Here is a 26,474-nt window from a genome sequence, read left to right on the forward strand (position 1 = left end):
GTCAGAGTAGTTTCCCCTTTGGGACCTGGACCTCCAACCCTGCAGAGCCCAGGCTTGCAGAGATTAGAAGCACAAATTCCCCACGTCATCAGGATGGGGTGGGGTAGGGGGGTGCTCCAAATTGCACCCCTGGGTTCCCAGATCCATGTATTGGACTGAGGGCAAGCACAGCCCCCAGGCTTCTGTTCCACCATGTACGCATCCCCCATCCTTTCCACCACCTCCTGTCCTGGCTTTAGTACACGCCATCATTGTCCTCACACTTCTAGGAGCCATCCTAGCAGTACGTTTCTACATCTGTCTCCCAGGAAGTCAGCACATGTTGATAAACTCGGGTTTATCTGAACTTACCTTCCCCATCCCCTCCGTGTGGTGCCTCAGACCTTCTCCAGACATTCCTGGCAGCTGCAGGCTGGGCACTGGGGTCCCCCAGCCAGGGGAGGCTGCAGCTCGACCCTCGCCATGGGTCTGGAGGTGCCAGGACTGAGAAGGGGCAGATCCGAGGTACACGCTGTCTCCCACTGTGGGGGCGGCTCCTGCAGGTCAGAGAGGGTCTAGGGGCTCAGCCTTCTGGCCGCGCTGCTGGCAGCTGGGGGAATGGGTCCTTTCTCCCCCGAGGGCTGCTCCCGACCCTGCATCCAGGCCTCTTGGGGCCTCTGCTTCTCCTACCCGTTGTGCGTGAGGCCAGTGAGGCCAGTCCCCCCCCTAACCCCACTCCCCCGACTCTCAGGGTTTTTTCAAGAAGATTCAGTGGAAGAATTCCTATTCCAGCAGAACTCTGATGGGAGAGCAGGACTTCTCCAGGCAGGGCAGGGTGGAGGAGGCAGCCTGGGGGAGGACACAGGGGCAAGGAGAAGGAGGTGGGCTGTGAGACAGAGGGGTGTGGGGGAGGGGGAGTTTGGGGGGGGAAGCTGGGGGAGGGGAGGGGGACTTTGGAAAAGCTGGGAGGGTGGAGGGAGCTGGAGGATGAGCTGCGGGCTGGGGAGAGCTGGGGGAGGGGTAGCAGTGTGGGAAAAGCTGGTAGGAAATGCTGGAGGTGCGGGGAGTTGGGGATGGGTGGGAAGCTGGAGCAGAGGTGCTGGGGTAGGATGAGAACTTGGACTTGGCCCTGCAGGGAAGCCCTGGAGTCCCAGAAGGCTCCAGAGCAGCCAGGTCCCTGTATCTGGTTGGAGATATGGGAGCAGGGGGACCCCAGGATCTGCGTGCCTCTGTTTCTTTCTGCCCACTGAATTAGATTCTCTGTTTTTGTTTGGTATCTTCTGTTAAGTGTAATAAGGAACCAACTCATATAGAAGATAAGGCCCAAGAGGTGCTATCCTGAAGATTTCAATCCAGCTTCTCTGAGAGGTGCATCTTGCTTTCATCTCTAACAGTGTGTCGCCGTAGTCTCCAACGATGTCACAGTTCCATAGATGAAGTCTCGCAGGCTGGACCTGAGCATGTTCATCAGGGTGAACTACACAGAACTTTTGGGAGTTTCTAAATGCTGAATTTTACCAATTTGTGAGTGTGCTAGTTTGAATGTATCATGTCCCCCAGAAAAAGCCATATTCTTTGATGCCGTCTTGTGGGGACAGAAGTATTGGCATTTATTAGATTGGAACCCTTTGAGTGTTTCCATGGAGATGTGATTCAATCAACTGTGGACAAGACCTTTGATTGGATAATTTCCGTGGAGGTGTTGCCCTACCCATTCAAGGTGGGTCTGAATTAAATCTCTGGAGTCACATAAATGAACTGACAAACAGAAGGAGCTCGGAGATACTGAGAATGACATTTTGAAGAGCAGCTGCAGCTAAGAGAGGACAAAATACCCAAAAGCAACATTTTGGAGAACACCACTGTGAAACACAACCTAAGAGCAAGCAGATACCAGCCAGGTGCCTTCCCAGCTAACAGAGGTTTTCCAGGTGCCATTGGCCATCCTCCAGCGAAGGTACCCTATTGTTGGTGCTTTACCTTGGACACTTTATGGCCTTAAGACTGTAACTTTATAACCAAATAAACCCCCTTTATAAAAGCCAATCCATTTCCGGTGTTTTGCGTAACAGCAGCATTAGCAAACTGGAATAGTGAGTTATGTGAATTTTGTATTTTATAAATTTTCCCCTCCCTTTTTGGGGGGAGTTTGTTACTATTTCTTGGCTTCCTTTTATAGTGTTTGCAACCCAAAGCCCCCTAATATATTCCTCTCCTCTGCCTCTACCTTTATAAATAAGAAATGAGCGTTCTTTTATTTATTTTTTTTGAAACATTCCAATTCCTTCAATATTTATTCCTTTCAAAAGTCAAGTTCGAGGTGCATGGGTAACGTTCCAGGATGTGTTCATTTTGATATCCACACTAAAGCACTCTGATGAGGAGTGGGTGCTGTTTTTGCTTTAGCTTCTTGAATAATTTTCTGGAAAAAAAAATCTGTGTACGATTCATACTGATCCCAGTCATGTCGACAGTATCCCCACATGGCTCTGAGAAGCTCCACATTTTGTGTCACACTTTGAGATCTGTCCAGGTCCTGGGGACACATCGTCAGGGCTCAAGGCAAGAGTAGTCTGCCTGAGATTAGAGGAATGCAGGAGAATTCCAGAGAATGCCTCTTTAGAGTGTCAGAGAGATTTCTGCTCACTTCTTAATTTATCCCATGGAGGAAGAAGTCTCAACACACAAAGGTATAACCACCGTTGCTGTTTTTTCAGGGGCTGGCCGACCCCACGGTGGGAGCTGGCCTCTGCTATGGGGTCTAAAAGCCTGCAGATGCCACCCAGCCCACATCGCTGCCTGTCTAGATTCCCACCTTGGGGGGCCCTCTTTCAGGGGACCTGGAATGGTTTCTACTGAAAGAGGGGGCCTTGGACCTTATCAGAGAAGAGCATTGCTGAGATTTTAGTTGGAGGACAATGGTCAGGAAGGGTAAACATGTGTGGTGGGTGGGTGGCTGGGGACCTCACAAGAGATCTGTCAACCTGGAGGCCAAAGGGAGACAGTATGGGAAGGACAGGCAAAGGCTACTTGGCCGACCTGGACACTTAGCTTATAATGCCCTTGTGCTTAGGGCCATGTGCTTAGGGCCATGTGATGTACTGTGCTGTGTGCAGTGTGTGTGTGCGTGTGCGTATGTGTGTGCATGAATGTGTATGTGTGTGACGTGTGTGTGCACCTGTGGGTGGGTGTGCATATGTGTATGTGTGCGCATGTGTGTGGGGTGTGTGTGAGTGCGTGTGTGTATTTATGGGTGTGTGTATGGTGTGTATACATGTAAGTGGAGTATGTGCCTATGAATGTGTGTGGGGTATGGTGTGTGTGTGCATGCATGTGTGTGTGTGCACAGTGTGTGTGCATGAATATGGGGGCATGATGTGTATCTGTAACTGTGTGATGTGTGTGCATGCATGTGTATGTGCGTGAATCTGGGGGTGTGGAGGATGTGTGTGTGTGTGTGTGTGGTTTTTCATCAAGAACAAATATTACAAATACATTGGAATACATTGGAAATACATTGGAATGTCCCCCAAATTTGCATTCTTAGGCTCCTAGAGAAACTCACACTCTGTTCAAACAGTGCCCCTTATAATGGGGAGATGATTCGTCGTCCTGCGTGAAGGAGCTTGGCAGGGGTCGGGCAACATTTGGGGAAGATCCATTGTGAGTGGAAGGCTCACCTCACAGACTCGGGTTTTTAACGTGGGAATGCACCTGCTGAAATGTGTCAAAAGTGGTGTCTCCATGGCTGAGTGAGATATATGCTTATATAAATTGGCCTTCCTGTCAGGGGCTTTTAGCCCAACAAAAGGGTCATTGAAAACCAGGCAGTGAGCTTTCCGAGAGGCAGTTGCGTGCAGATGCTTGGCTTGGGACAGAGCGTTCTCACCACCTGGCACACTTTTGAATTACCCATGCGTGTGCCCTACCACAGCCCAGTTAAACCAGGACTTCTGGGGAAAGGCTGGGCACTGGCATTTTTCTAAAACCTCCCCAGGCAATGCTCAGCATTGAAGCTCTTTGATCTGCAGAGATATTATTGCTCCATCTAAGAGAGCATTAAAATTTCCATTTTAGATGTAGGAACTTGCAGCTTGGTATCAGAGCCTTGCCCAGGATCGCAGAGCTGCAGGCAGACACTCAAGCCCTGCTCTGCATTACCTCGAAGTGGGGTCATCTTCAGCTCCACTTGGCCCTGGGACCATCCCAAGGAGGGCCTGTTGTCCTGGCTAGATTCCTAAGAGTGACCTTTTTACTCTCAAAACTGTTCCATTTGGATCAGTCCATTATTTGGCCACCCCTCCTTTTTAAAAAGGAAAAAACATAAGCTTGCCACAGATTCGCCTCCACTAAACTTAAACAGAGCAATGGCCACAGTTTTGAGGGGGAAAGTCTGCTACCCAGCCCTTCAGCAGTGTACATTTTCCATGGACCCGTATTTTAAAGTAACTGTAAGTAAGCTCTGAAACCAATTAAGCAGAGAATTAAGAATCACTAATTGTGGATAGGACTACAAAACAGAATGCAAATGTCATAAACAGTTGTTGAAAAAGAACATGGTATAAAAACACATGCAATTATCTGGGTCTAAACACATGCAATTATCTGGTTGGGTCATCAACAGTAACGATGAAACAAAACCTTGGCTTTGAAGGAAAGGCTCATAAAAAAGTGCTCCTAGGGGGTGTTTGGCCTGAAGGAGAGGTTTCCCAGGATGCACAGACTGGTTAGATGCTTAGTGGGGAAGGAAAGCTTAACGACATAAGGAAGAGGGGTCTCATGGATGGAGCATGGTCTCAGAGGCGATCAGAGATGGGCTATGGAGAAAGGCTAGAGGTTCAGCCTTGGGGAGGAGATGCCCTTTTCTCTGGCCAGTGGGAAGGAGCAGGGTCTGCAGATATGGGAAGGGGTGACCAGAAGTCCCCACCTGGTGCCTCTGTTTATTCTGTGAAGTGCAAGGCAAGGCCGTCTGCTGAGAATTAGCAGGTATTGGGGGTGGTGGGACTTGAGAAAAGGCGTAAAGATGGAAGTGGTGATTGTGGGAAATGGAGAGGGTCACACAAGGATGACAAGGAAGTGAGGAGAGAGTGGGATGGCTCTCCGCAAACACAGAGGTGTGGCCAAAGCTCACCAACTCCTCCTGACTCCTCAGTCATCTGATAAACACACAGATGTATGTGATCTAGCTTGGTGGGTGTTGGCGTCTCTCTCTCCGAACTTTCTCTCCGTCTCTCTCTCTCTCTCTCTCTCTCTCTCATACACACACACTTTGCTTCACCCATGTGGTTTTCTTGAAATTCTTTTAGTTTTCTCATGCTACAGGAGCTTTGCACACACAGTTTCTTTCTTCCTGGAAAATGCACACTTATAACACACAGGCACACACATTCAAACACTCTCAGACATACACACTGAGCCCTTCTCATCTTTCCATTCTCAGCTTAAACATCGTTCCTTAGAGAGGCTACACCTGAGCACTATTATTCAGCCCAATGCCCACCCCCCATCATCCCCATCACAGGGCGCTGTTTGCTTTCTTCATGGCTCTCCCTCTACTTTTATGCATCTCTGTCCACATGTGATTACTTTTATCTCCCCCACCGTCTGAAAGCCTGAGGGGGCAGAACCTATGTCTGGCTCACTATGGATTATGTGGAACTGACACAAAGCCTGAGGTATGGCAGGTTCTCAGCACTCACTCCAGAGATTTGCACGGAGTTGGGACCCAGGACCAGGTGGTCTGACAGCATAAATGCATCAGGGTGGCCTGGGTCCAAAGCGGTACAATGGATGGATTTCATTCCTTCCTGGATTGTGTCCTTCCTTCTTTGTCCTGTCTTTCTACCTCTTTCTTTCTTCCATATTTACTTGCTAAACTGCAGCCCATTTTCCAGAAAACTTCAGTCACAAGTCCTTAATGCACCCACCTCCTACTCCACCCCACCTCCCCCAAATTGTTGTGAATTTGGGAAAGGTCCAGACTGGCAGAGACAGAAAGCAGGTCCTAAGGCACGGTAGAGGCTCTGCTGCTTGTTCTCTGTGTGAGAAGAGATCAAGGGTACTGTCCAGGGCTTAAAATGTGCCCCCTTGAGGGGTGCCCGCAGAGAAATGGTGCCAGGGAGGAGACAGGGGCTTCGAAGGGTCCTAGAAGGTAGGAGGACCCAGATGACACAGCTGAGACAAACTCTTCTCTAAGGAGTTCTGTGTGTGTGTGTGTGTGGTTGTGTGTGTCAGTGTATCTGTGTGTGTGGATATGTGTGGATGTGTGTCTGTGTGTGGATGTGGGTGTTTTTCAGGAAGAAGGAAACAGTGTGTGCCAAGGTCCTGTGGCACGAGGAAACTCGGAGCATGAGTGAGTGAATTTCAGGGAAGCTGTATGGAAGGTGGGTCTAAAATTTGTCCTGGGACTCCCACCCGGCTCATGGTTTGGGTGGCTTAGGGGAAAGACTTAGAGTTAGGTCTGTGCCTGCTGACCCTGTGCCCAGGGGAGGGGTTGGGGAGACATAGCAAGAAAGGACTGCATGGTTCCCGGCTGGGGACTGGGTAAGGGCTTTAGCGTATGTGCATCCATGAGTAGGAGGAGCCCTTGGGCCAGAACAGATTCATCCCCACGTGGACATCCTGTGACATGCAATGGGCCATCGTTGTCCTGATTGAACAGGGAGTGTGAGGTGCACATGTGGGTGGTGGTGGCACAGTCTGGAAAACTCACAAGCAGGAAAGGGACGTGAAGAGGAGGTCACTGCCTCTGTTTCCAATCCCCCAGGTAGCAGAGGGAGTTACCCACGGCAGGTGTCAACAGCAGCCTAGGCTGAAACTTCCAGTTTGGATTATTCTGGTTTGTCCCATCCTGCCCCTCTCCTGATGGAACCATCTGGCTTGTGAGCCCAGCCCTGCTCAGACTGGCCCTGTCCCCCACCCTCTCCTGGCAAATGGCCCCACCAGCCCCAGCCAGCCCACATCAGGCTCAGTCTGGGGATTGCGAAGGAGGTGCATGCATTTGTCCCTGCAGCCACCCATGGAAGAGCTACCTTTCCTAGAAGCACATTCCAATGTCTTTGGGCATCTGGTCACTTGCTTATGATCTCGTCTACCTTGTTAACACTTTCTGTCTCCACTCCAGTCCTATCAAACTCCGTGGAGTGCCCACAAGCCCCCCGGCTCGGCTGCTGCTGCTCCTTCTGCACACACACCTCTTCTCACTGAGTTCGGCATGTCTCTCAGAGCCCACTCACGGTGCCCCCTCCAGGAAGCCTTTCTTGACCCCATGGTCTCTGGCAGGACTTTGTGTGCTGCTGCATCCTGTGATGCTCCTACCTCAGTCCCTGGGCCCTTTGTGGCAGGACCTGCCTCTTTAGTTCGCCTGGCTGTCCTGTGCCTAACGCAGACCCCATAGAGCCTGGGAGTTAGGGGGAGCTTCAAAGCAGCCAGTCAGTAAACAAGAAGGCAGGCATTGCGTGTAGAGGCAAAGTGGGCATATGCAGTGTCCCAGAAGGATGACTAGGGGACGAAGAGAAAGATATTATTTTTGAGGGAAAATGTGGAGAGCAAAGGACAGAGGAAGCAGCCCTTATTTCAACGAGGAAGTCGAGTGGCTGGGTTAACAACAGACAGCAATTTTTTGGGCACTGACTCTGCCAGACACCCTTCTCGTGGCCCCTTGACTAACCACTTCACCTTATGAAAACCCCGAGAGGTAAGTCCTACTGCGTCAGTTTTGTAGATGAGGAAACTGAGGCACAGAGAGGTTGGCAGGTGCTGGCGGAGCTTTCACCCCAGGCTGTCCACCTTGAGACCCGCTTGCTCTGGGTGAGGCAATTTTTGTGAGCAGAGCAGGAAAGGGGGCCGTGTGGGTGACACAATGAAGAGCCAGATGTGTGTCTGCGCCAAGGGGGCCATGTCCGAGGGGCTGTGTCTGAGAGCCTGTCAATGGGCTGGGCTGTCATCAAAGCAAGGGCTCCTGCAGCGGAGGGGACAGTCCCATACACAGCAATCAAAATGCAAAGTAGAATGAACCGGGAGCCATAATGATGATCCCATGATAAAGGGGAGGGGGCGATGGAGGGAATTCATGAAAGCATCGTGCAGAAGATGGGACTGACCAGAGCCCTGAAGGCACAAGGCGGCCATGGGGGAGAAGGGGCAGCAAATTCTGGGCCAAAGTTGCTGCAGGGCCCAACTCCTGGTGGGTGCAGATGAAAACGATGGAAGGGCCGGGTGTCCAGGATGGGGCGGGGTCAGGGCAAAAAGGCCAGGGAGGGGCCTGGAGCCCATCAGGGAGGGCACGGGGGGCTCTGAAGGCAAGACTAAGGACGTGGACTTCACTGGGAGGATCCTGCAGGTGTCCAAGAGAATCCGGCCAGCAGGTGGGCACCCAGTGGGGTTGGGGGAGTGGGAGCCATGTTTGATTCAGGCAGCCTGAGGGGCAAGGGGGCAGGGATCGCCCAGGGAAAGCTTGGGGGCCGAGAAGCCACGCACCCCAAGTTGAGTGAGAGGGCTCAGGGAGGGGGCACAGAGGACATGCAGAGAAGGGTGTAGAGGGGATGCAGAGGGGAGGCCCACATAGGGGGTGGATGGGGCAAAGAGAGGACGCAGGGGCAGCTCAAGGGGGCACAAAGGGGTTCAGAGGCGGCTCAGGGTAGGCGCATAGAGGGGCCGTAGTAGGGGGTGCAAAGAGGGGGCACAGAAGGGAGGCACGGTTGCAGGGCACGGAGGGGCCGGGGCACGGAGGGGAGACGGCAGCGCCGGGGTGGGATGGGGAGCGGCGCAGGGTGCGGAGCGGGACGCGGGAGCGTGGCTTGGAGAGCCGGAGGGGCGTTTGGGCGCGTGGTAGCGTAGAGGGCGGTGGGAAGCGCCGTGCAGAAGCGGCCCGGGTTGTGGGAGTGCGGACTCGGGACTCAGGACTCAGGCGAGGGGCAGCAGAGCAGCCGTGCGCCGCGCGCAGCACGCGGGACCCTGCGGTGAACGGCGGCTTCTCCATTTCTCGGCCCAGAGTGTCAGGTGGGGCGGGGGGTCAGGAGGAACTCGGCCGCCCCTGACCACCAGCGCCGGATCACTTCCCACCAAGGAGGGCTTAGTTAGCATCGCTTCCGAGGCGCTGGGGCTGGGAACCAACCGTCCGAGCTAGCTTCCTGTCAAGACCGCGGCGGGCTCCTTAGCCCCGGAAAGTTCCACGGTGGTCAGAGTGGACCCGCGACAGAGCTGCAAGTCAAGCAGGAGACGCAGGGAGGGGAGAGGCGCGAGCCGCTGAAGGAGGGAAAGAAGCCTGCGGAGCTTACTACCAACCCAGGGCCGTGTTTTGGAGCACTTCTCTTCCAAGATGTTTTGGAAACATGAAGCTGTTCTGCCCTGACGGGAAGGAGGCGCCTGGAGGTCACCTTCAGTGGAGGGACAGCGCCCCACCCCATCCCCACCCACCGGCCCACCTCTGTCTCCGTGGCTCAAGGTTCTGGGGGGTGGATATGTGTTTCCACAGAAGTGCCTCTTCCGTCAGAGTTGAGGGCACAGCTTGCAGATGTCCAACCTCATGTCTGGTCTGTGGGACTTTCTTCACTGATTCTGGAGCTATTGGGATTCAGAAATGAACACAGTATGATAAATATTGAAAATCCAGCCTGCTTAGTGGTCATAAAGAAGCCTCTGTGTTTGGAAAGCCTCCACGGCCTAGTGGGGCTCTCCCCTGTCTTCCTTCGTGTCCACAGTCAAATGCCACCTCCACCGAGACGCCTTCCGGGCCACCCCTCAGCACACGCGCTCACGTAATTTCTCTGCACAGCCTCTTTACCTCATAACCTTCTGCTTACGCTGCGTGCTTGGTTTGCTTGCTGTTGTTTCTCCTGACGGGAGTTGCAGCTCGGTGAGGGCAGGCGCTGGTACCAATTTGCTCACCGAGCCTCCCCATCCCTCAGAACTCTATCCACGTGTTAGATACTCAGTAAGTATTTTTTTGGATAAACGAATAAACGGGCAAATGGACGTTAAAAAGAGAAAGCAAATTCACATAGACTTAAACAAGACCACATGGAAAGGGTGTGGGTGAAATGAACACCCTTCTTCTACAAGGCAGCGGGCACTCTTTTCCAAAGATGTTCCTCTCAACACTGGTTACTGTGAAACGTAGAGATAATTTAAATATCTAATCATCAAGGAACAATTAAATACTCAGAAAATTATATTTATGAAAATTTTTGTTAATTGGGGGAAAATGCTTATGAGATGAGGTTAAGGAAAGAGAACACGATGCAAAATTGCCATGCATGATACGATCTTAACTCAGAAAAATATGCAAGAATAAGGGAAAACCCCAACATGTTATCAATAGTTCTTTATATAAATTGTTTTAATCTTAATTTTTTCTAAGTTTTTACTCTTTATCAGGAAAAAAAAACATGTTATGATCAAAAACATAGAACAATTTCATAAGAACAGAAAATTAACACATGTGAAGACTGACTAATCACGTTGATTTATGTCAAATCCTTCACCCTGTCTCTTATTTCTATGCCAGCCTTCCATTCTCTTCCTTCTTACTGTAAAGTTCATTCCTTAAGCACATCTTTGATACAAGTACTCCTATTTTCACTTGACTGCTTTATTCTGGATTGCTTGACATCTGCTTTGGTTGAAGCTGTTGGCAAGGAAACAGAAGCCTACTGGCAAAATTCAAAGATGATATTCTGGATGAGGTATTTTGGGGAAATGCAAGTTATATTAGACCCTAGTTCCTGCCCTCAAATTGAATTCTTGGTTGAGTAGCTCTAGCTCTTGGGTCTTTACCTTGGAGGAACTACTTTTACTAAAACCACCAGTGACATTCTTCTGGCAAAAATCCAATGGCCTCATCCTTTTCCTGGGTCTCTTGGCTCCTCAGCCAGTAGCCAATTAGCCAATTAGAACCAGGCTGGTCTTCAGGAATGTTCTGCATCTTCATTGGAGCCTTTTTGTTGAGCGTCTAACCAAGCTCCTTTCCTTGTTCTCAGAATCTCTAAGCTTATTGATATTCTTGAATCAGCTCCACATATCTGAGCAAATGCTTCAAAGATCTTTATCGTTATGACACCAGTTACCTTCACAAACTTTGGCCAAGTGGTCTCTGCTGCCCTCAACCAAAAAATAAATCTTGTTGCTGCCTTGCATCTCCATCCTACCCACATCTCCTAAGGATTATTCAATTGCTCTGTATTTAGTGGGTTTTTCTTTTGTTGTTCTTGTTTGTTTTTTTGTAGGCTTCCCTCCGTCCTAGAATACTCTCTTTGCAACCCTAATTCAAACCACAGCTTTTGACTCTTCTTCCCAGATAAATCCTACATGTCCCATACACCTTTAAACAGGCTGCCCCATTCTTAGCACAAGGTTATACATCTCAGAATAGGGGCACACTTTTAATCTTTGGTCAGTGTATTTCTCTTGTAATATCCTATTTCCCCCTAATATGTTTTCTAAGGTCAAGGACCGTATTTTCTATTTCTTTGTTATTTTTCACAGGACTTAAAATCATACTCTGCACAAAGTAAGCTAACTGTCCAGCTAAATGAAGTTGAGAGTTCAGGCAATTGTTCAAATAGGGTAATTTTAAAAAAATCTGCCATTGAGAAAAATAAGAAATATCTGCTGGCACCATCCTCACTCTTGGTCTTTGCTGTTCAGATGCTTTAACCTCTCTCCACTTCACTCTACCCCACAAGACTGTGATGGTCCCTGCCACTTGTCTTTTGAACTTCTCACATGGTTGCCAAGTTCTGCCAGGATCTAAGATCCATCTTAACCCCAATGTTATTCTTTTATAAGAGAGCAGATCACTAGAATTTTTAAGCTTTTATTTTGAAATAATTTCAGACTTACAGAAACATTATAAAAATAGCTCAGATAGTTCATTCATATCCTCCGCCCAAATTCTCCAATGTTAACATTTGACATCTTACCGTAGTACAGTGATTGAACTGGGGAATTAATGTTAGAATATTCATATTAAGTAAACTACAGACCTTACTGGAATTTCACTGTCTTCCACCTACCCATGTGGCATTTCATTGTTTCTCCTTAGCCTGCTATAGTCTGTGACAGTTCCTCAGTCTTTCCTTGACTTCATGAACTTGACACTTTTGATGAGTAGGGGTCAGTTAATTTGTAGAGTGTGTCTCCATTTGGATTTGTCTGATGTTTTCTCATGATTGCACTGAGGCTATGTATTTTTGGCAAGAATCCCATGGAGTGATGTTGTGTTCATCTTAGTGCACCGTGTCAGGAGGTACATGATGTTGAGATGCCTAATTACTGGGATGATATCCTTGACCTCTTGGTTAAGCTGGTGCCCACTCTCTAATTGATCAATCTCTTGGGGGACATCATTGAGATTATGAAAATATCCTGTTTCTCCTCAAACTTTCACCCAGTGATTTTAGTATCCATCAGTAGATCTCATCTGCAACCGTTATTATTATAATGTTTGCCCATTGGTAATTTTGTATTCTCCTCATTCTTTCTAAATTTGTTACCTTGAATTCTTCTCTAAGGAAGATCTTTCCCTTCTCTGCCATTTATTTTTCCAATTATTTACTTACATCACTCTGGACTCATGAATATTTGTTTTTTTCTGTAGATTAGGGTCCAACCCTACCATTCTTTATTTTATTTCTTAAATCATTCCTGTTTTGGCCATTGGGAGCTCCTTCAGGTCGGCTTTTGTGCTTTTTTGATGCATCCCTTTCTTTTTCGAACACTTCCTCATTTTCTGGCACCATAAGATGTCTCAGGCTCATCCTGTATTTTCCCCGTTCTAGCCCTGAAATCAACCACTTCTCCATGAAATCAACCCCCACGTTTGTGAATCTCTGTTTCACAATTGCACATTGGATTCCAATCGCAACCTTTTGATGGAGTCTTTGGTTTTGGAAGAGCAGAGGACGTGTTTTCTCATTACAGCGACACCCACATAACCCAGAAGAGTGTCTGGCACAGCAGAGAAGCCACCAAATGTCTCTGCGGAGTGAGTCCCCTTTGGTGACTTCATCACTTAACAGAACCTCCCTCCGTGCGTCCCAGAGATGGAATTTATGGCTTTGAAGCAATTCCAGCTTCTGCCAGTTTGGGGAGCCTGAAACCAGGCATCAAATCTTTATCCTCAATTTTCTAAAAGCAGCTCTTAAGGAAACAGGATCTGGGAGAGCATGAGTCACTCTGCAGAACTGAATGCTAGTGCAAGCACCAGGGAACAAGGATATGTCATAGGACAATTCACGAAGTGTCTTACCACTAGGCTTGGTATTTAATGGGCAATACCGACATGCATTTGGAAGAACTCGCTAATACGTGCATGCAGTTAAGAACCAGGCAGGGGAGTGCTCAGTACGGCTACAAAAGTGGTGCAAGAGCATTCAAAGTAGGCTCAACTCTTTGAATAACAAGGTGTGAAGCATTAGAGCCTCTGGTAGATATTATCATTAAATTCATCTAAAATAAAATACTTTTCAAATTTATTCAGTTTTTTTTTCTCACCAGCAAAACATTCTAACAAGAGGCCAGAACAATCTCTCCACTTGCTAATATCACATTGTAAAAATCAGGAGATTCGCTATTTTGATTCACAGAGATTCACGAAATGTGGCCTAATGAAAGGTAAATAGTCCTTTATACTTAACGGAGTCAAGGTTTCCAGAATCTTACCCTATGGTTAACTGCCACTCCTGGTTCCTGACTCACTTTGGGAAATGATGACTAGAAAGCCTACCAACCTTTTGGCTCCCCTTTGGGAGGGCACAGTAAAGAAAAACACAAAGGTTGAAGGCAGACATCTCAGAGTTCAAATTCCATCTCTGCCCAGTACTAAGCAAGCTTTTGGGTAGTAATTCCATCTTTTAGCCTCTGTTCCCTCATGTGTTAAACGGTGATAAAAATAGAATCTATTTGTCTGTTATTTATTAAGCACCTACTGTGTACCATGTTCCATGCTGGGCCTCAGAGGGATAGACTAGTGAGCTGTGAGCACAACATCCGAACTGCTGGCTCCCATTGTTTGCATTTTTTCCTATCAATATGGTCTCATGGGTGTTTGTCTTATTCTATGGGCTAGAATCCACAATATTTATATTGTGGCTCAACTTGTTCCAGCTTTGTGCATCGGCAGCTCCTCAGATTGGCTCCCGTGCCCTCTTGATACATCCCCATCCTTTTCCCAGAATGTTTCTCTTTTCTGGCTCCACAAAATGGGGGAGATGGAGGATTAAACAAGGAGTTCCAATAACAGGGACAACTGCCAGGCCTGAGGCAGAGGGGGCCATGTGGAAACGCCTCCTTCAGGGGGAAGTGACCTGAGCCGAGGCCTTTGTGGGGGTGGAGATAGGCTGGTGGTTGGGGTCGTGAGGACAGGTGGTTGTACACTGGGGAGAGGGCAGGATGCTTTTGAGGACCTGAAAGAGGGATGCAGGGATGGGTGACGGCAGGGCCTGGAGCACGAAGGGTGTTGTAGGCCAAGTCAAGGAGCTCAGACAGTACATCAAGGGTAACTGAGGCCTTGAGGGTTTCACACAGGGATGTTTTTAGGGCTGGATGAGAGAATATCTAGTACTTAGCACATAGGAGGAATTCAACAAAGGGTGGCTGTGGCCATCTCTCCTGTAGCAGCACCCCCACTACTACTACCCCTACTACTACTACCAGTAGTAGTGTCACCACCACCACCACTAATGCCAACACTTCCACTACTATCACTATTGTCACCACCCCCGACTACTACTACCACTGCTACTACTATCAGTACTAGTGTCACCACCACCACCACTAATGCCAACACTTCCACTACTATCACCACTATTGTCACCACCCCCGACTACTACTACCACTGTTACTACTACCAGTACTAGTGTCATCACCACCGCCACTACTAATGATAATACTACCACTACTATCACCAGTATTGTCACCACCCCCGACTACTACTACCACTGCTACTACTACCAGTACTAGTGTCACCACCGCCACTACTAATGATAATACTACCACTACTATCACTACGACTATCACCACCCCCCACTACTACTACCACTGCTACTACTACCAGTATTAGTGTCATCACCACCGCCACTACTAATGATAATACTACCACTACTATCACTACGACTATCACCACCCCCCACTACTACTACCACTGCTACTACTACCAGTATTAGTGTCATCACCACCGCCACTACTAATGATAATACTACCACTACTATCACTACGACTATCACCACCCCCCACTACTACTACCACTGCTACTACTACCAGTACTAGTGTCATCACCACCACCACTAATGCCAACACTTCCACTACTATCACCACTATTGTCACCACCCCCGACTACTACTACCACTGTTACTACTACCAGTACTAGTGTCATCACCACCGCCACTACTAATGATAATACTACCACTACTATCACTACGACTATCACCACCCCCCACTACTACTACCACTGCTACTACTACCAGTACTAGTGTCATCACCACCACCACTAATGCCAACACTTCCACTACTATCACCACTATTGTCACCACCCCCGACTACTACTACCACAGCTACTATTACCAGTACTAGTGTCATCACCACTGCCACTACTAATGATAATAGTACTACTATCACTACTACTATCACTATCCCCACTACTACTACCACTGCTACTACTACCAGTACTAATGTCATTACCACCACCACTGCTAATGCTAATAGTACTACTACTATCACTACTACTATCACCACCCCCCACTACTACTACCACTGCTACTACTACCAGTACTAGTGTCATCACCACCACCACTACTAATGCCAACACTTCCACTACTATCACCAGTATTGTCACCACCCCCGACTACTACTACCACTGCTACTACTACCAGTACTAGTGTCACCACCACCACCACTAATGCCAACACTTCCACTACTATCACCACTATTGTCACCACCCCCGACTACTACTACCACTGCTACTACTACCAGTACTAGTGTCATCACCACCGCCACTACTAATGATAATACTACCACTACTATCACTACGACTATCACCACCCCCCACTACTACTACCACTGCTACTACTACCAGTACTAGTGTCATCACCACCACCACTAATGCCAACACTTCCACTACTATCACCACTATTGTCACCACCCCCGACTACTACTACCACAGCTACTATTACCAGTACTAGTGTCATCACCACTGCCACTACTAATGATAATAGTACTACTATCACTACTACTATCACTATCCCCACTACTACTACCACTGCTACTACTACCAGTACTAATGTCATTACCACCACCACTGCTAATGCTAATAGTACTACTACTATCACTACTACTATCACCACCCCCCACTACTACTACCACTGCTACTACTACCAGTACTAGTGTCATCACCACCACCACTACTAATGCCAACACTTCCACTACTATCACCAGTATTGTCACCACCCCCGACTACTACTACCACTGCTACTACTACCAGTACTAGTGTCACCACCACCACCACTAATGCCAACACTTCCACTACTATCACCACTATTGTCACCACCCCCGACTACTACTACCACTGCTACTACTACCAGTACTAGTGTCATCACCACCGCCACTACTAATGATAATACTACCACTACTATCACTACGACTATCACCACCCCCCACTACTACTACCACTGCTACTACTACCAGTACTAGTGTCATCACCACCACCACTAATGCCAACACTTCCACTACTATCACCACTATTGTCACCACCCCCGACTACTACTACCACAGCTACTATTACCAGTACTAGTGTCATCACCACTGCCACTACTAATGATAATAGTACTACTATCACTACTACTATCACTATCCCCACTACTACTACCACTGCTACTACTACCAGTACTAATGTCATTACCACCACCACTGCTAATGCTAATAGTACTACTACTATCACTACTACTATCACCACCCCCCACTACTACTACCACTGCTACTACTACCAGTACTAGTGTCATCACCACCACCACTACTAATGCCAACACTTCCACTACTATCACCAGTATTGTCACCACCCCCGACTACTACTACCACTGCTACTACTACCAGTACTAGTGTCACCACCACCACCACTAATGCCAACACTTCCACTACTATCACCACTATTGTCACCACCCCCGACTACTACTACCACTGCTACTACTACCAGTACTAGTGTCATCACCACCGCCACTACTAATGATAATACTACCACTACTATCACTACGACTATCACCACCCCCCACTACTACTACCACTGCTACTACTACCAGTACTAGTGACATCACCACCACCACTAATGCTAATAGTACTACTACTATCACTACTACTATCACCATCACCACCACTACCACCACTATTACTATCGTGACTATGACCACTAACCACCCCATCCACTACTACTACCACTAACACTACTACCTCCACTCGTATCTCAACTACCATTCTTACTACTACCCCAACTACTACTACCACTGCTACTACTACTACTACCATTACTGTGACTACTACTATTACCACCACCTCTAATACTACCGCTATCACTACTACTGCCAGCACTACCACCACCACCATCACCACCACCACTACTAACGCTGATACTACCACTATTGGCGCTACTACTATCTCCATCACCACCACCACTATGGCTACTACTTCTATGTTCTTGAAACGAACCCCTCTTTGGGAAGCTGCAATCAGAGCCCTTTTTTGGAAGTGAACTCTTTGCCTATCTGAAGACTCCAAACTGGATGCCAGCCACACCACGACCCCCACTGTCAACTTCGGGAAGGTGTTCAGACCTGATGCGTCCAGTGTACAACAGTTGGGGTGCTCGTGTCCGAGTCCTCCTGCCTTTAGGGAGCCCCAGTTTGGAGAAGACAGGCCCAGGTCTCCAGCCAGCTACGAGGACACAAGTCCACATGGGCATTTGATTATCCGCCATGTGTCTGTCCTCAATCCATGATAGGGGAGTTCGAGTCTGAAGAACATCTGCGTATTCGATAAGCAGTGTTGAGTCCCTGCCATGTGCTGAGCACACCCCAGCACAAGTCTGGGCTCCTGCCCTTTGGAGAGGTCATTCTGAGCAGAGTACAAGAAGGGGCTCTAAGCAGTGGTCTCCGAAAGAATAAATCAGAACATCTGCTTACTGTCATCTAAAATATAAGACACCAGCTTAACTAGTCTTTAACCTAGAGGGTGACAGCGGGTCCCCACTGGGGACCCCATGAGGCCGTCCTGCCCCATCCTTCCCATGGAGGGTGCAAAGGGCAGGCCCCTTCCCACGGTGACCATGTTTGTGCTGCATGCACGGCCCTCAAGTGGATCTGCAGGGAATATCCTCTGGCTTTGAGGAGACACACCCAAAAGGATTATTAGCAGAGAAACTGAGAATGAAAGCTAATACTGATAAAGTGTAAGCAAACCAGGGACTAGCAGGCCCATCCTTCCACTCCTCTGTGTGTCTCTGCTTCATGGGCTGCATTTTGAGACGACACAGTGCACTGGAATTCTCAGAACAACTATTTGAGATACAGATTTACATTTTCTGCAATTAAAATGAGCCTCACGCTAGATGGATGTTCTGTCTTGAGTTATTAGCCAATGAGATGTGTGCTGAAGCTTCTTTTTCCCCAACAGTGCACAAGTTTGGAGTCTGCAGGCTTAGAGCTGCCCTAACCCCATGCTCACTGGATGAGTGATTCATTCAGTAACACGTATGCCAGGCACTGTGTTAGAAGTCGGGGATACGGAGATGAATAAACCACCATCCCCAACTTCAAGGAGCTCACACACATACAGAAACACACACACACGCACTGACATGCACATACACATGTACACACAGGCACACATAGACATAGACACACATATACACATGCACCCATGGACACATACACACACATATGTACACGCAGACACAGTGCACATACGGTGTACGAGAGGAGGCTTTGATTGTCTCTGCAAAGATGAGTTCTGTGAATGCACATGGGCTATATCCGGGGGAAGCAGAGAGGGTTCCGGAATGAGGAGCCAATCCCAACCCTGAGGAGCCGGGAAGGCATAGAAGGGCACTCCGGACTGCAGTGTCTAGTCATGCAGAAGCAGGAGAGCCTCCAGCGCGCACAGCACAACACACTGGGGGTGCAGTAAGGCCAGGGGAAAGGGCCTGGAGCCCATGGGATGGCAGGCAGTGCAGAACTGTCTCCCCAAAGCGTCCCCACGTCATCCCGCTGCTGTGGCCACAAAGCCTTTCCCACGAGCTGAAGGGTGGCACTGGACGCCTTGAGCCTCCCAGACAATCGCAGGGAGCTTGGGGTTCTTCCAGGGAATGCCCCCAGAATCCACGGAACCAAGAGAGCTGAGCGTTTTGAATCAGTGCGCCTGGGGTCCCAGGGGAGGCGGGCCACGCAGAGTCCCCACATCCCTTCCCCCCCCACCATCCCCTCCAGAGACCACCACTACCGGAATTTGGGTCTGTACCTTCTACCTGCATCTTACCTTTCTATGTGCAGCCGTGAACAATATATGACAGTTAATATTACCATTTTATTTAAAAAAGGTTATGTGCATTATATCTGTAACGTTTTATTTCTTTTACAGAAGAAAAGTGCATATGACGAAATGTTAACCAGTCCTTCTAGTGGGAACCTTGTTGTTTGCTATCTTGTACTTTATACAATTTCCATTTCTTTTTTAAAAAGAGCCAGTAGGGAAAGCATGGAACCCCAGAGGGCATACACCCTGCTCCCCAGCCCCACATCACCTATGGGGAGCATACTGGAGTGACCTGCATGTCCACCCCCTCTCTCTGCTCTGCCCTGTCTGGATTCCTGTTGACCCACCCACCCAGCCCCTGGGTCCAGAACTGGGCAGGGCTGGGGGAAGGAGAGCAGATCCCAGCGTGCAGTGGGGGCAGGGTCCCAGTGCCGGCTGTCAGCCCTGCTGCCTCTGCTTTGTCCTGGCACCGCCGTCTCCAATCAGGTGACTGGGAGCACGTTTCTGAACAGTCCGAGCCTGTTTCCCATTGGTAAAAAGGAAATACCAGTGCCGACTGGAAGCTGGGAAGCCCTCTGCCCACTGTGCAGTGCGCAGGAGGTGCCCAGGAGACAGTGGCGGTCACTGTAGTTGAACCAGGGCCGGCCGACTGCTGACTGGACAGGGGCGAGACCAAAGAGGACCTTGCTCTGGGGCTTTTCCCGCTGTCTGTGTTGGAGTAAGAGTAGACCCCCTTGGCTTTCGGCATTAGTGGAGGCACCTCTGCTTCCTGAGGACAAGGTTAGAAGGGTCAATAAAAGTGCTGGCAAATGTTTTGTGCTCTTTGGTAGGAAAAAAAAACAGTCCGTAAGAACAAAGTCTTCTGCCCTTCTACTTTGTGATTCAGGAGGCCAGCAAGGACCCAGTTTGGGATGGTTTGGCTGTATTTCATCACTTAGGATTGACGTAACTTCTTCCTCTGGCGGCACTTTAGGTGGTTGTATGTCTCCAAAAGTTAGGATAAACATTTATTTCCTGAGTGCCAGAGTCCCCTTTAAAAAAAAAAAATGGTAATTAAAACCCTCTCACTTGCAAAACAGAGTGTCTCCAAAGCAGACCTAAGGTTGAGAACGAGATCACAGAGGAAGGCCTGAAGGGACAAGGGAGGTCCTCGTGGCCCGGCAGGGAAGTCAGGGAGGGAGGTTGGGGCGAGGCGATCTGAAAGCCAGTGGTTTCCCTCTGAACCGAGAGGGGACAGCTAGCTCCCAGGGATTGTTTAGGTCTCCACCGGTGCAAATATGTCCCCGGGGGACAGAATGACAGCCACTGCTCCTCCTGAGATTCTGAAGAGATGGGTGCACCCAAAGATCATTTTCAGAACACTTCCCCTCTCCATACCACCTCTCACCAGAGAATCGAAATACTTATATCCAGAATAGTTTAAAAAAAAAAAAAGTGTGGGGTGGTGGGAGGAGGGCCTTCACTTGCATCTCCTTTTAAAAATTACTTATCAAAGCAAAAAGAAGTTATTTACCATTCTGCTACGTGTTTCAAAGTGGAAGCTGATCCCTGGGTGGGTGGGGGTGGGGGGGCAGTTGTTGAAATGTGCAGATTCTTTAGTCCCATAACGGCACTTCTGGGAAATTGCCTTGAGGTTATCCCATACATGTGCAACTGTGTGTGCTTGAGGGTGTTCAGGGGGCACAGTTCGTATTCATGGCACACCCCCCCCCCCACCCCCCGCCCCGAGCCTCCCGACGTGTTCACCATCTGTTTTCTCCCACTGGCTCCGAAGCGCCATGAGTACAGATCCGAGCCTGTTCTGTTTGCTGATGTGTCCTGGGGGGACATGTGTGGTAAAGGGGCTGGCACACAGTAGGCACTCACTCGGTTAGTGTTTGTTGAATGAATGAATTATACCAGAAAAATTGACTCCAATTTCAGTGTCCCAAAGAGAGGACAGGCTGAACAAATCATGGGATATGAATACAGCGTGGCCACTGAGAGGATAGAGAATTAGATATATTGACATGTAATGTCAACATATGCTGTCAAGTAAAAAACAGCCTGCCCTATGACTGTGTCTCTACTGTAGTATCATTTATTTAAGTACCTTTCTATACATCATCTATCTATATCTATGTTATCATTTATTTACCTGTCATCTATCATTTATATCTATCTACCAATCATCTATCAATTATTTATCTATCATGTATCTATCATTTATCTATCTGTCATCTATCACTTATCATCTTTATCTATCAATCTCTATCTGTCATTTACCTGTCATCTATCCATCCATCCATCCATCTATATACCCAGAAAGGTAGCAGGAGGAATGTTTGTAAAATCATAACATTACTTACCTCTACGTGAGAGGTGGGGATAATTTTTACTATCTTCTCTATATTTCACATGCATATCTACACTTTCAGTAATGAGCATACGTCATTTTTGTTTTCAGGGGATAAAAGCTACTTTTCTTTAAAAAGATGGAGAGGAGCGGCGAAAGTTTCTCACTTTCATCTGCTTCAAATTCAGGTTGGGTGTTCAATCACCCGTGAGCTGTGCTGGAGCACTTATGTGTGGAGGGCCATCCTTTTAAAGGCAAGCTTTTCTTTTGTACCATTTCTCTCTTTGGAGTTTGGATTTAGGGAGAACTTGGTTTTGATCCTGCCTCCATTACTTCTCAGCTGTGGGGCTCTGAGCAAATTGCTTAACCTCCCTGAGCATAAGCTTCCTCAACAATATCACAGACTGTATAATAACTGTCTGGCAGTGATTAATCAATAATGTGTGCAGAGTGCTTCCCTTTCAGAGACCTCACCAAATGAGTGCTCTCAGTTTTATAATTTCCTTCCCCCTCACAGCTATAAAGCTGAGAAATCTGTGTATGTAGGAGTATGTGCGTGTCTGTGTGTATGTGTGTATAGGCATGCACTGTGTTTATGTGTACAGGTATATGTGTACACATGCATGGACCATGTGTGTGAGTATATGTGAACACAGGCATGTTTGTGTATATGAACATATGTGTGTACACATATGTGTGCGCATGTGTATATACTGTGAGTGCACGTATAGGCATGTCTTTACAAGTGCAAATATGTTTCTGCATGTTTGTGTGTGTATATAAGCATGCACATGTGTATGTGTGCATAGGAATATACTGCATGTGTGTACATAGGCATGTTTCTCTGTGTGTACATATGTGTATGCGTGCATATGTGTATATACATGTTTAGGCATGCACATGTGTATGTGTGCAAATGTATACACTGATATGTGTGTGTACATAGGCATGTCTGTGTGTGCACATATGTGTGTTCTGCCCTCAGTTTCTTTTCACAATCTTGGCACATTTCTGAGGTGGTTTACCATGGGTATGTACAGAAGGTGTGATGAGATGCAGGGTCGACAGAGGATACTAAAATGCAGACAAACCTCAGGGAGGCCCGTTCTACCTGTGCATCCTCTTGGCCCTTCTTTTAGCAGCACTTCCTCCTCTGCACCCCTTCTCCCCGCATTTCCAGGGCCATGCAGGGCTGAGGCACAGCTGCCCACTGGAACAAAAGAGGGGTCAGAACAAGGAGAAGTTGCCCGGGGCAGCTGACACGCCACTGTTTATTTGTCTGGTTCCCAAAGGACCCTCTGCCGAGTACAGTTTACTAACTCCCAACAAGGCGGGCTCCTCTTACGTTAGTAAGCTCCAAAACAGAGTATTGTATCTAATTCATCATCACCAAAGCTCAAAAGAACTGAGAGATAGAATTCCAGCTCTTGGCAGCTCAGCCACCCCAGAGAAGAAAAGCTAGCAGCCAGTGAGTCCCTGGTCTCAGATAAAAGAAAATATTTTAATTTTGGCTGATATCTTCTTATTCCCAAGAGGGATACTGTGTTGCACAAAATGCTGGGTAATAAAGACTTCTTCAGTTTTGTTTTTTAGATCTGTTTTCTTTTAACCTCTGCCCCCATGTAAACTTTATTCATTAACTTTAAGAATAACAGTCAGTTCAAAATTCTGGAGCTGAACTGGTAAAATGCAATGGGCGTGCATGATGTCGGTCCTCCTGCTGCAAAAATTACGGTGCAATTTGTTGACAAATAAGCTTAATGTGATTTATTAATTGCCTCTATTGTAAGTTTCCCAACTGTTCCTGCAGCTTCCTGGGATTTTAGGCTATACCAGCCAACACAAGTTGCTGCTTTTCTCTGGAGGACATACTATCAGATAATATTTTGCATCTCCATATATTACTAGATTCCAGAATTAACCCAAATGGTAAAAAAAAAAACAAAAAAAACCCCATCAATTTCACAAGAGTTCCTATTTTAAACATACATCACAATTACACAAACTGTGATGTGTACTAAACCCAAAGGAAAGATTTTCACTGTGTAGCATTTGGTTTTAAACATGTACCCGCAAGAATAAGTGGAAATTGAGTAGTTTAAGCCTGGGTTTCTCAACCTCAGCACTACTGACATTTTGCGCTGGGCAATTCTTTGTTGCAGGGGGGCTGTCCTGTGAGTTGTAGGGTGCTTAGCAGCATCCTAGCCAGAAGCACCCTGCCCCCACCACAGTCGTGACTACCAAAAATATCTCCAGACACACTGCCAATGTCCCCTGGGGAGCAGGGTCGCCTGCCCCTGAAAAAAAATCACTGATCCAACGCCCTGGTGATCAGTCGTTAGCTCTCATTAAAAAAAAAAAAACCCAGGCTATTCCATAAAAAGGAAAGACGCACTGATAGATGCCACAACATGGGTCATGCTAGGTAAAAGAAGTCAGACACAAATGACCACATATTGTATGATTCCACTGAAATGAAAACCATGAATATGATGTAAATGTCCTGAAAAGGCAAAACTATAGAGACAGAAATTAAATTTGTCCCACTACTGATTGGAAACAGAGATTAACCGCAAATGGGCATGAAAGATGTTATTGGGGTCATGGATATGTTCTGAAACTGGATTATGGTGCTGGCTGCACCACTCAGTAGATTTACTAAAAATCATTAATGGTATACTTAAAATGGGTGGATTTTATACGTAAATTTTACCACAAAAAAGAACATGAAAAAAAAAAAATAGGAGTAGAAAGTGTATTGCAGAAGAAGTGAATCAAAACAGGAGGCAAAACCTAACCCCAGTAGTTTTATTTAACTGTAGGCAAGTCACCTAAAAACAAAGAGATCTGATTCCTCACGTTTTATCAAGCCAGATGACCGTTAGAGCAAGCCCACAATATTTTTGACGGTCAGACAGCTGCAATGTCTGTTAACACCTGATGTAATTCAATGGGCTGTTTAGTTCTGGTGTGTATTTTTTTTTTGTGGAAAATTATGTGCATGCTTGGCTACCCATGATTGGCATGAACAGGAGGACAAGGGGACTAGAAAGGGTTTATTTTTTAAGACACTGTATATTTTCTGCTATTATACAAAATAATTCACATTCATGATGAACCATGCTTAGTGTCACATGATAAGTAAAGGGGAAAAAGGTTTGAAACCACCCCGAATTCCCCATTGCCCACTCAAACCTCTAACACAGTAAAAATTTTTTTTCTCTCTCTCTCTTTGGTTAGCATTAAACTACAGCTGTTGTTGATATTCAAAAAAATTCTGGGGACTCTTATCGAAAATGGGACACCACATGTCTTTCTTGAAGAATATTCAACTGCTGTTAATTTACTGTAAAAAATATTCACCCTTTACTTAGACACCTAGTGATTTTCAGGGGGTTTGGGACCCGTCTGGGGGTGCCGGGAAGTGGGATGTCATCCCTTACAGGAGGGGCTTTTTCTGGCCATGTTATAAACACTCACTGGGCTGAATACCCAACCCTAAGTGAGGCAACACTTGACATTTCTAGACTCTTCAGCTCCAGTGAAGCTAAGCAAAGTGAGAAACTGGTTAAAAATTGGGGCTTTTGGGTAAATTATCCCAAGACCTCAATCTGCTAAAGTTTTGATGATGGTAAATTAACTCCCTCTCTTTAGTTGGAAACTGTGGGGAAGAGAAGAGATAAATTAGTCAGCCCCAAAATCCACAGAAAGATACTTTCTTCTTTCAATTACAATACACCTGATATGGTACAAAACAGAAATTCTGCCCTGATTTTAAGGCCCAGTAATGGAGGACTTGAGAAACCATGTTGCTTTCTTCTTGTACCTGAGCAAGAAGGTAGCCAGGAAAGTAATCTGTCTAACAATGCCTGGCAAACATTTTCAGGAAAAAAAATAGTTGAAACAATAAATAATTCTGGTTAGGCTCAACTTGAAAACTGGGGGTTGCCAGTTTCCTAGAAAAGGTCACGTAGAAAATTCTCTTTGATTTTTACTTGTCAATTATAATAAAAGGCACAGTATTTTTTCCACTCAACATTCTGTGAAATATGGTTTACAGTGACACCTTTTAAGCAGGAGTCAGGTAACAAACACACATTGAAAACAAGCATCTCAACAAACATGGCAGAAAGAAAAAGGTGACGTAGCTAGAGAAGAGCCAAAGATTTTTTTATTTTTTCCTTACAGTTTCCTGTCTCCTTTTGGCAAATAAACAAACATAAGGTTCAGAAGTAAATTTGAAAAGTTTTCTTTCTTTACATCAACAGCCTCAATCACCATTATCAAGTCAAAGAGTACATGGCTGGGGCTAAATAAAACCCTCCTGCCTAAATGGTACAAGTCAGATTATTTTCCAAAATATTAAGTTGACTTTTACTTCCAAAGAACATCATGGCTTTCTGGTTTCTAACCTTTGAGTCTTAAACTTATAGAAACAGGAGTGGGGTGGGGGGCTGATTTGACATGTCGACCAGGTGTATTCTACTAAGAAAGTCAGAGGTGCTGTCAACAGTGTCCTCAATCACTGTCTCTTTAAAATGATTGTTTTAATAACTACTTTAAAATTACCCCATTGCTTTTCTTTCCCAATTCAAATTTTCTTTTGGAAAAGCCTATTTGTTTTCATGGACTTGAGAGGTTTTTTTTT

General features: G+C 47.0%; 1 protein-coding gene across 2 annotated transcripts in view; it reads right to left on the minus strand.

The window, feature by feature from the left end:
• Positions 1-19,572: 19,572 nt before the first annotated feature.
• The window catches only part of DUSP22 (dual specificity phosphatase 22), an 83,315-nt gene continuing 76,413 nt past the window's right edge, over positions 19,573-26,474 (minus strand). Inside the window, exons 8-9 of one of the 2 annotated variants that reach the window (XM_037843322.1) lie at positions 22,918-23,036; positions 19,573-20,522 (exon numbers count right to left, since the gene is read on the minus strand). In XM_037843322.1, the coding sequence (XP_037699250.1) occupies positions 20,499-20,522; positions 22,918-23,036 (143 nt within the window). In that variant the 3' untranslated portion in view covers positions 19,573-20,498. Of the gene's footprint in view, positions 20,523-22,811; positions 23,037-26,474 lie in introns of those variants that run through there. The other variant, XM_037843321.1, reaches the window with a different exon arrangement.

Source organism: Choloepus didactylus, chromosome 7, assembly GCF_015220235.1.
Source record: "Choloepus didactylus isolate mChoDid1 chromosome 7, mChoDid1.pri, whole genome shotgun sequence".
Classification (NCBI taxonomy): Eukaryota; Metazoa; Chordata; class Mammalia; order Pilosa; family Megalonychidae; genus Choloepus; species Choloepus didactylus.